General features: G+C 46.4%; 1 protein-coding gene and 1 long non-coding RNA gene across 12 annotated transcripts; one reads left to right on the top strand and one right to left on the bottom strand.

Annotated features, from left to right (window-relative positions):
* The first annotated feature begins 261 nt into the window (after positions 1-261).
* Positions 262-10,140, top strand: arhgef3 (Rho guanine nucleotide exchange factor (GEF) 3). 11 transcript variants are annotated; one of them, XM_085924484.1, is made up of 14 exons: positions 262-338; positions 690-954; positions 4,459-4,521; positions 6,418-6,525; positions 6,592-6,903; positions 7,421-7,483; positions 7,562-7,658; positions 7,739-7,815; positions 8,080-8,337; positions 8,475-8,645; positions 8,718-8,907; positions 9,006-9,236; positions 9,496-9,573; positions 9,769-10,140. In XM_085924484.1, the coding sequence occupies exons 2-14, from the start codon at positions 937-939 to the stop codon at positions 9,924-9,926; spliced, it is 1,824 nt and encodes a 607-aa protein (XP_085780610.1). In that variant the 5' UTR covers positions 262-338; positions 690-936; the 3' UTR covers positions 9,927-10,140. The 11 variants fall into 11 exon arrangements, 9 of the variants coding, with proteins under 9 accessions (XP_085780610.1, XP_085780609.1, XP_085780613.1 ...); XR_015067593.1 differs by lacking the exons at positions 262-338; positions 690-954 and adding exons at positions 984-2,167; positions 9,304-9,419 and having other exon boundaries at positions 9,769-9,840; XM_085924483.1 differs by lacking the exon at positions 262-338 and having other exon boundaries at positions 614-954.
* LOC147049579 (uncharacterized) lies at positions 669-2,803 on the bottom strand. Its single transcript, XR_015067595.1, has 2 exons — positions 2,581-2,803; positions 669-993 (listed from the first exon to the last, which is right to left on the bottom strand). It is a non-coding gene; the product is annotated as an uncharacterized LOC147049579 (long non-coding RNA).
* Positions 10,141-10,318: the final 178 nt, after the last annotated feature.

Consider the following 10,318-nt stretch of genomic DNA (forward strand, 5'->3'; position numbering starts at 1 on the left):
ATATATATATAATTTTTCAAAACGTTTTGGCATTTAATTGCCACGAAATATTTCGATTATTTTCTTGAATGCGTCTTTTGTTTCATGAAATAATTCCAGTTGTTCCATTAAAAACAACAAAATAATGTGCAAATATGAAAAGACCCCAGACATGCAGTGCCGTCCAAATTCCATTTGGTAGGAAGGCGGAACTTGAACTGAAACTCAAATGCCCGAGAGGGGAGCGAAGCATGCCGACTGAAGTCAAGCTTGTCTTTCTTTGATTTGCTTTGAGCAGGCGAGACAAAAACCAGAGGAGACGTTAGAGCGTCGTTGCGCCTTCGAGCGAACGTGCAGCCGTAAGGTCCGCCTTAACAATCAAAGCCAAATTTTGCTAGTTTCTTTTAAATATGTATTTTAATTGAGTTTTTTCCCTCTTCTATTGAATTATATAACAATTTTTTTCCCCACTAATTATTTTCACTAGTTTTTTTTCCTTATACAATCAAGACAATAGAAAATAAAACATGATTTGATGATTCTCGGTCCAATGTAGAATTTTTTTTTTTTTGCAGTTGTAGCTCTTATTTTGTGAAGAGTAAAAATGTGTATGGGAAGCGGCTCCCCCAGAATTCCTCTAGCTTGACGTGAGCCATTCGGCTTCTTGACAGTTGACTCACTTTTCTTTCTTCTTGTTGTGCTTTTGACAGCGTGGCGGACTTTTGGACCCTAACTTTGACATCCAGCTGCCATCGAAGGCTTTTCTTCTTTTTTGGCGTCTTCTGAGCGCAACGTGGAACTTGTTGTGGAACTTGTTGTGGAACTTGTGGGGCTTGTTGGGCTGTTTGTTACTTCAGTTGTTGTTGTTTTGTATGTGTGGAGCGGCGGCTGGCGATTTTGGCCGGCAAGTGAGCAAGGAGGGGTCCCAGTGAGGAGTCCCATGCAGGCAGGTGGTGGATGGCAGCCCCCCGCAAGGTGAGCAAACGCTCACGCATCTTTCCAATCAAGTTTACGCTGTCATCAAAAAAGAAACAAAGGCATGAACGTCATTCCTCATGTCGTCATAATCATCATAACAATTGAAATGGAATAATCGTAATGGAAGACATAGTTTGAATGTGATGGAAGTCATTTGCGAAGCAAAAAAAAACCCTCTTCAAAGTTTTTTTAAATTGTTTTTTTTGTTGTTGTGGTTTAGTCTCCTATTTTCTTCTTTTTGTCATTTTTAAATGAATCTAACAAAATCAGACTAAAGTCAATTCAAGCACTGCGCAAGGAGAGCCACGGTCATTTCATTTGCCCAACCAAAAAACAGTCAAATGTGAAATGAGAATACTGGCAAGGAGCTGGCGTAAGGCATGACTCAAGACCGGACGCTCACGTGCGGACAACTGACTGCACTCACTAGGCCCTGCCCCTTAAAGGCACACATCAACACACCATTCCTGCACAGTACGTAAAGTAGGAGGCGCTTTCTTGTTGAGAGCCTCAAATTTGGACTATTTGAATACGTTTCTTTGGTCATTTTTGTCCTGTGAGGGTCATGGATTTCCTTTTCCATACCTGACTTTTATCATCCATCCATTAACTGTGAGGTGGCCGTGCTAAGCAGTGCTCCACCGAGCTGCCTGAGTTTTATCAGTTTGTTGTGATCTTTTGGTCTTGTTTTCAATTCTGTTTTTCAGGTTATCTTAGCTCAGCGTAGTATCCCAGCAGGCTGGCTAGCCGCCCGTTTCACGGGTTGGCACTTGACGGTTACGTTGCCATTCAAACACGAAGAACAAGAACTAGCTCAGTGGCTTCGTAGTAGAGTGTCTGCCCCGAGACTGGAAGGTTGTGGCCGGGTCAGACCGAAGACTAGAAAAATGGAACCCATTGCCTCCCTGCTTGGCACTCAGCATTAAGGGTTGGAATTGGGTGGGGGGGTTAGAGTGCTCGCTGCTCCCCTCTCTCTCCCCCAGGGCAGGGGATGGATCAAAATCACATGAACTGCAGAGGACAAATTTCGTGTGACGACCATCATTGGGACTTTAACAAGCGGTGACAATGTCAAAGAGTGTTGAAGACGCTTGACAGAACTCGAGCCGTGCGCAAGGTGAGGCTGACGCCCATCTTTGCGGGAATGCCGTCTATCCACTCAACAACGCCAAAGAAATATGTGTTTGTTCACGCAATCATCAAATGGCAGGTATGCTCCACCACTGCTTCCCTGCCATGTGCTCTGACCATTGTCAGATGGCCAATGTGAATGAACACGTGATTAGCCGCCATGTGGACAAACAATGGTGAGGGAATGAGGACTAATTCTAGAAAATGGATGGTTAACAAATGTATGACGTCATGATTTTATGCACTTTCCATGGAAGGCCACCAGGTGGCAGTGCAGTTAACCCTGACTCATCCCGAGCGACTGTCAACAGGGGCCAAATTTTCTTTCGTTAGCAATAAAGTTTCTTGTTAAACAGATGGATAATAAGATAGCATTCATATTTGACCTTTGTCTCTCTTCAGGCCGCAAAAGAAAATGTCTTCTTTTGTTTTCCTCTCGGATGAGCGCTACTTCACACACGCGCATCCACGTTTACACGGTGTACTAAGTACCTTTTGCCCCTCCATGTGTCTGTCCACTGGTGTAAGTTGACTGGAAAGTGATCCAAAACGTCATTATGGCCTCTTTCATTTCCATCTATTGTTTTTAGATCCAGAGTTAGTATGAGTCTTGAACAATGAGCTCAAACTCAGCCCCTTTGTACAATGGCAGCACGTGTACTTGTAATCCACCTCATGAGCAGCCTTTTGTTCTCAGGAATGAAAAACAACAGTCAGACAAGTTTGAAAAGTGATTTACGTAACAAAAATCCATTGACACTTTTTTCCTGCATAATACTGGAATTGGGAGTTTTTAAAATGCCTTTAAAAAAGCTAAACACACTTGCGGCTGTCATCCTGGCAATACTCACTGAGCTGAAGTCTCCCGTGATTGTCTGACATCAGGTGTGATTTGAAATGAGCTTTTGGGCCATTTGTGGCTTGTGGGTAAATGTAAATGTCAGCGGGGTCAACCTGGCTTAGACATGAAGGTATTTCCTTAATGGCCTTGTTGTTGTCCTTGCGCTGGGCTCTCGGCAGCTCCCGAAGCTCCTAATTTTAGCCTGTTTTTCCCCGCGCCGCCGTCACGTCCTGTTTGCTCGACGGGAACCGGCTCGGTGCTCGCGCACAATGCTGGAGGGTTCCTGTTCTTTGGTCAGCGCCTGACGAGAAGGCTCGGTTGAGGGAGAAGTGAATACAAGAAGAAGAAGGAGAGGGAAGCGTAGTTTGGCCGCATCCCATGTGACTGCATCTTAATTGCAAATCGAGTGTCAGTCACGAGGCGCCGATGATGGGCTGCTGTCTGTTTCTTTACTATCGGGTGAGTCACAAATTTCAAAAGAGCTGAACCATTTGGACTTGTCACCAGGGTTGCCATGGTAACCTGGATTGAGTAACTGAGTTATCAAATGGATGACTTGATTTATGAGTCCCTTGTGCTTTTCGGGTCATTCTGCAAACTCAAGTTGGTGGACTGATTCAAATCATAGGAATCCGCAGTGAAAGGATTTTTTGCCATCACACGAAAATCAGCATTTGAACTACAGAAAAAAAATGAGCACCTGGTTACGTTACGTTAGCTAGTCCAACTCGTGAATCTATTTATTTTTTTAACTTCTCAATTGTTCTGCCAGAAGCCAAGACATTAGTCAAAGATAACCTGTCATCTTACATAATGTTCAAAACAACAAAGACCTCACTCACACACACACAGAACTTCCTGACTTTGTTTTGATTGGCAACACAGCTCCTCTGTTTGTGTCCTTTCCTTGTATCCTCTTCTGCTGTCTTCCCACATGTTGCAGTATTTTGCTTTGTGTTTTGTTGCCATGGCAACCTGCAGGAAAATGCGTCAGCCATTTCCGGGTAGTTCAAAGCTTCCAAGGTAGTTTCCAACCATGGTGTAGTGTACAGGTGTCAAGGTAAAGGCCCGTGGGCGACATCCGGCCCGCCACATCATTTATGCGGCTCGCAAATCCGATTTATGAGTGTCAACTCAATGCTTCTTGTTAAAATGTTCAATTGTCTTTCCTCTTACTAACAATGAGATATTGCGATGTTCTTTTGTTAAAACCACACTTTCAAAGTGAATTAGAAAATTGTTGAACTTTTTTGACTGGATTTTATGATGTGTATGCGGTAAAATAAGTCATTGGCCCCATGAGGGAAACCATAATGATGATGTGGCCCGCAACAAAAATGAGTTTGACACCTCTGGTGTAGTGGTACACTCACTCGCCTGTCTTGTGTGCAGGCACCATGACTTTGATTCCCGTGGGTGTGTCTTGTAATATGCTATTGTGTTAAAAATAGAACATCTGAATTTTCCAGGTCTCCAATGAAATCAATGAATTGTACTGAAAAGTGATTGAATGTTTTTGTGCAATGCAGAAGAAGAGGAAGCAGGCCAGTAGAGATGCCGACTCGCTCAGCCTCTGCACTCTGGACATCAATGTAAGTTCTGTTCTTTACCATATTTGGGTTCCTTGCTCTGTTAGCATCATGCTAAAAACTTTAATTGTGGGGGGTTGGCGGTGGTCTCAGGTGGGTGTGCGGGCGGGCGGGCAGTCGCCGTGTCCCCCCCCCCCCGTATTGGGCGTGTCGTGCACATGTAAGTATTTTTGGAGTTTGAGTGCAGCCGCCAGTTCCTTCCCGGGCGTTTACCACTTTGTTGAAAGCAGCACAGGATGCATGCAAGCCCTGCCCACCACCACCACCACCTCACTCCTCTTCACTCATACACACAAGGACAAGATTGATGCATTCATATTGAAAAATGTGAACTCATTGAATAAATAGCTAATTGGCTTCAGTGAAAGTTTTGTTCCTTTACCTGATTAAAAATATCCTGAATTACTATTGCCCATCCAGCCAGCCATTTAGGTCTTTATTTTTTTTAACATTGACCTCATCTCGGACTGTCCTGGCTCATCCATGGGAGCTTTCAAAAGTGACACGTGAGTTGCACAGCCATGGTCATCTAAATTCATTATTGACGTGTTTTTAATGAACACGTTGCCAGGCGGGGTCACATGCTCCGTGAGCAATTATTGGCTGGCACACAATTGTGAGCCACTTCTTCATTGAGCCCTTCTACTGGCTCTCACAAGGCCTCCTCAGTTCATTTTACAGACTTGGCTCATGTCATGGACTAGGGCCATTGTTGTTGGTTAAATACAACCCAAAAAAGTGTCAATTTGCAGTCAATGGCGGGTGGCCATTTTGTGCTGAGGCTACATGGCAACGCAGGAAGGTCACTGATTCCATGACTCGAGGGCAAGTCACTGCCACAGCGTCAAACGATGGAGACCACTCAAAATGGGACATAATGGCCACGCTTGTGTTCCTCAGATCACTCACACACACATGCACACAATGAAAGATGTGCAAATGATTTGGATGTTCTCAACCTTTCACAAAGTAAGAAACCTTTTCTGATGGAAAGTAGGACACTTTTCGTCCAAATTCTGAGAGAAAGTAAGGAAAAGGTGGGAATGAAGGAAGGAAGTAAGGGAGGCAGTGAAAGAGTGACCAAGTGTTGACTCACAGAGAACAAAAAAACTGCATCGCACACAAAGCAAGAGAGAGAGAGAAGCTTCGGGTGGGAGGGATGGGAGCGAGCGCTGGTGATCCAGATGTTGCTGTGACCAGCGGCAGAAGACTTGAGCAGTTGCCGCTCTCTTGGATTCGCGATCATTGCCAACTTTTTGTTTGGGCATCATGGTTGCCGGGCAGAAGCGTTTGGGTCTACTGCTACACGGCTTGAATTTGACGTCGTCCGTGGAGATCAGCAAGCAAGTGCCGGTACAGTAGGACACGCTTAAAAAGTCTTTCCTGTGGTCTTTTGGAGTCTCTTTTTTTTTTTTTTTGTCATGACACCAGTTGATTTTGTTCTTCTGTGGATTCCCGATGATTGCAAATGTGTTGCGTCCATGCACCTAATGTTCTGTTTCAAACATGGTCCAAAGTGTTGTAGGCCAAGGTTCCAGTGACCTTGAGCGTGAACCTGCTGGATGAAATGGTCAATGTTATTGTCACACTCGATTGATTGCCTTGTGAATAAAAGATTGGAGCGGGCTTTGAAGTCATGACCTCAGCATACCATGAGCGTGTTAGCTTTCCCATTAGCATGTAGCGCTAATAACGCTTGATAAAGACAGTTGGATTCATCGCAGAGCATTTTTGTTCACTTTTTGACATTCTTAGCTGTCATGAGTGGCAAAAGATTGAAAATGAAACCACCTCAAACTTGGAGGACCAGAAAGACGTTTGCAGAGGGCTACTGTCATCTCGTGGTGTTTGTACGTCTTGCTGTAATTGATGTCGTCAAAGTAGCGTGTTGTTTTGCAGGAGCCGATTTCCAAGCGCAGCAAAGCCTTGGTCTCCAGGGTGACGTCCTTAGCCAGCCTGCTGCCTATCAGGACGGCGCCGCTTAAAAGGTTCGGCCAGACGCTGCAGGTGAGCCTCCAAGAACAAAAACATTATTTGGAGTTTTCTCCTCTGACGAACGCACAAACCCTGCAGCGTTCCATCAGCTTCCGAGCAGAGCGAGCGCTTCCGCCGCCGCCACCTGTTCCTCCTCCTCCTCGGGCTCCTGCCGCTCCCTTCTCCTCCTCCTCCTCTTCCTCCTCCATGAAGACGCCGGTGACCTCAGCAGCCAAGTCCAACTCCTGGTCTTCCACAACTTCTTCTTCCTCTGGCTCCACACTATCCAGGGTTGCCATGGGGACTGGTTTAGCCGCCAAGCGTCGCGACAGCAAACTCTGGAGCGAGACATTCGATGTCCACTTGGGGGCGACCCAAACGCTCAGCCCCAAAGACATCAAGCGACAGGAGGTCACTTTTCATATCATACTAAACCTTTACACTTAAGCAGCCATTGTCTTTGTGTGTGCCAAAATTGAAAATGTCTATTTATTTTTGTACATCCTTCAGATGCTCAGATGGGTCTGAAATCAACTGTAAACAGTTATTGAAATCCTTTTGATGAAGATTTTGAAATATGGATCTGAAATATTTGTATTTGTAAATATTTTTCCACAAGTCATCCAGCCAATCAGAACATTTATCCCACCCCATCACTTGTTGATAGGAGATTTTGACAGTCAGCGAGACAAAAAAAACCCCATTAATTCCATACTCTTCATACTTTTTTCTGACTTTAAAAACAGGATATATTTTCTCTAAAATCAGGTTGAAAATATGGATTTATTTTCGTATGATTTTTTTTTCTAAAATAAATATTTTAATGAAAAAGACTGGAAATATTGAAAAAAATAATGATAAAATCATTATTTTGAAATGAATATAAAACAATTTCTGTTGTACCAAAAACAAAATGTTTACATTGCAGGCTATTTTTGAGCTGGCTCAGGGCGAGCAAGATCTAGTGGATGATCTCAAATTGGCAAAAAAGGTCAACAAAACACTTTTGAATTCTTTCGACAGATACAACCAGTCCCAATCATAATGTGTGCGTGCGTGCGTTTTGCAGGCTTACCACGACCCCATGCTGACGCTGTCCATCATGACCGAGCAAGAACTGAATCAGATCTTCAGTACTCTGGACTCACTGATCCCTCTTCATGAAGGTAGCGCACGCCCTCGATGTCCTGATCCAGTCGACATGCCAACACACAAATGCTGAGCCAGCATTTTTGTCCGTCCCCAGACCTACTGAGTCGCCTCTGCCAAGCCAGGAACCCAGACGGGTCCACGGAACACGTCGGACAGATCCTGACCGAGTGGGTGAGGGAAATGTTCCACATGTTGACCTTTTGGGTTTGAGACCACAACCGTGTTTAAGAATGAAGCTGCCCGCCGTTACTTTGTCATAATAATCCAAAAACAGACCATTTTAAAGGAGTAGAAATGGGTAACAAGTGGGTCATGAACGGAGCTGACTGACCATTTTCCGGTTTGTGGGATGGAGAGCAAAAACACGGCATAAATGTTGTCATCTATCAAAAGTGTCGTCGTCAGCAAACGATATACGTGCGTGTGCGTGCGCAGCTGCCGTGTCTGTCATCGTACACGGCGTACTGCAGCAATCAGGTGTGGGCCAAGGCCTTGCTGGACCAGAAGAAGCAGAACCTGCGGGTACAGGACTTCCTGCAGCGCTGCCAGCAGTCGCCCTTCAGCAGGAAGTTGGACCTGTGGAACTTCCTGGACATCCCGCGCAGCCGGCTGGTCAAGTACCCGCTGCTTCTGCGCGAGATCTTCAAGCACACGCCCGACCACCACCCGGACCGGCCGCATCTGGACCAGGCGGTGAGGAAAAAGCCCAACTTGATACAAATGAAGTAGAAGAACTGACTGTTTTGATTCAATAGAAACGAGATAAGAAAATACAGATTTGAGTTTTTTAATCATTTTCCCTTCAACTGCACCGGGCGCCATCCTCACAGATGCTGCTGGTCCACGGCTTGGTGGCAGACATCAACAGGCGCACGGGCGAGTCCGAGTGTCAGTTCTACAAGGACCGGCTGCTCTACACCGAGGTGGGCCACAGGGATGCCCTCATTCAACGCTCCAGGACGCTCAGCTGCCACGGCGAGCTCAAAAACAACAGAGGACTGGTCAGCAAAACCTGCAACAGCTGCACCACCAACGCCGAGGCAACCATTTGACTTTTTCCCTTCCGTGCGTAGAAGCTCCACGTGTTCCTATTCCAAGATGTGCTGGTCATCACCCGCGCCGTGGCGCTCAATGAGCAGCCCGCCAGCTACCAGTTGTGCCGGCGACCCATCCCCATCCGCCAGCTGGACCTGGAGGACCTGGAGGACGGCGAGATGAGAGTGGGCGGCTCCATCCGGGGAGCTTTCAGCAACAACGAGCGCAGTCAGTAGCGACGCCGCGCCAAAAGTCTCAAAGCCGGCGACAGCCTCAGACTTTTGATTGTTACGTGGCGGTCCTCATGTTTTGTGTCCCGCCGGCAGCAAAGAACTTCTTCCGCGTGTCATACCGGGTTTCGGACGGCACACTGCAGAGTCACTGCTTCCAGGCCAGCGACGCTTTCAACAAGCAGCAGTGGCTCAACTGCATCCGCCATGCCAAGGAGGCGGCACGGGCCCAACCGCCACGCCAAGACGCCTCACCTTCGGCAGATCTGGAATCAGAGGAGGGGATGGACCCGGAGATGGAGGACAATAAAAGGCTGCGCGAGGAAGGTGAGAACAGGACGGCAGGAGGTGATCTGGAAAGTCATAAATCATCCTGTAATTCATTGTCATAAAGGTCACAAAGGTCATCATGAAGCTGTTAGATCAGGGACTACTGATCATATATGTAATCATGGACGTCATGAGAATGAGGCAGGTGTTGCCCACTTTTGGAGTCACAGAGAGTGATGAGTAAGGGATTCTGGCACCTGTTGAGGCAATCCGTCAGTCCAAAAGCTCCGGTGTACTGAGTTTGGGTTTCCCGCAGCTGATGGAACAAGTGCGGTGAAAGTCTTGGCGGGAAACTTTGGGATTCAGCCATCTGTTGACGCAGTTGTGGAGAAAGGTTCGTAAGTACAAAAGTCATTATGGGTACAGGTGCACCTACCTGTGTCCATGCGTTGGTTAAAAAAAAAAAAAGGCAGTGGGTGAAGCTACCCCTTCCACGAGAGTGGTCGTCTCAAAACTGAGCTGTTACACGTGAGGGCACAAATGCTTAAGCCCTCCCTTCTCCAGTTGACCAATAACCCCTCTCTGGCAGGAAAAGCAGAGACAGGAAGTGAGGCGGCTGCGGGCGTGGAGACAGGACCGGTCGAGCTGAGGGTCAAAATGGAGAACGACATTGGTGAGAGCCACAACGGTGATGCCGAGGAGGAAATGGAGGAGGGGCTCAACAATGACGAGTACGTACGATGCTGATGCTTGCACTTCGCCGACGACCAGAAAGGTCTGGTTACCATGGTAACCAGGGACGACAATACCAAAGAGACTTTCAACCAAATCCACTGACTGCAAGTCACCTTAAAAGCGTGGAAATGCTGCCATTTTGACCCCACCCCACCCCCCTTATTGTGTATTTGTGGAACTGCTGTAATATTAACATGGATGTCGGAATAAAGCCATTCCAATTTGTCACGTGTCACTTGACTGCATCAACTTCATCAAATCCATCCATGAATTTTGGAAGCTTTTCATTCTCATGAGGGCACAATATTCCCATTAGAACAGGGCTGTCAAACTCAAATTGACAGTGGGCCAAAATTTTAAATTGAACAAAGCCAAATGAACCTTTTAATATGGAATCAAACAAG

This window comes from Syngnathus leptorhynchus, chromosome 11 (genome assembly GCF_054491065.1).
Source record: "Syngnathus leptorhynchus isolate UIUO chromosome 11, UIUO_Slep, whole genome shotgun sequence".
Classification (NCBI taxonomy): Eukaryota; Metazoa; Chordata; class Actinopteri; order Syngnathiformes; family Syngnathidae; genus Syngnathus; species Syngnathus leptorhynchus.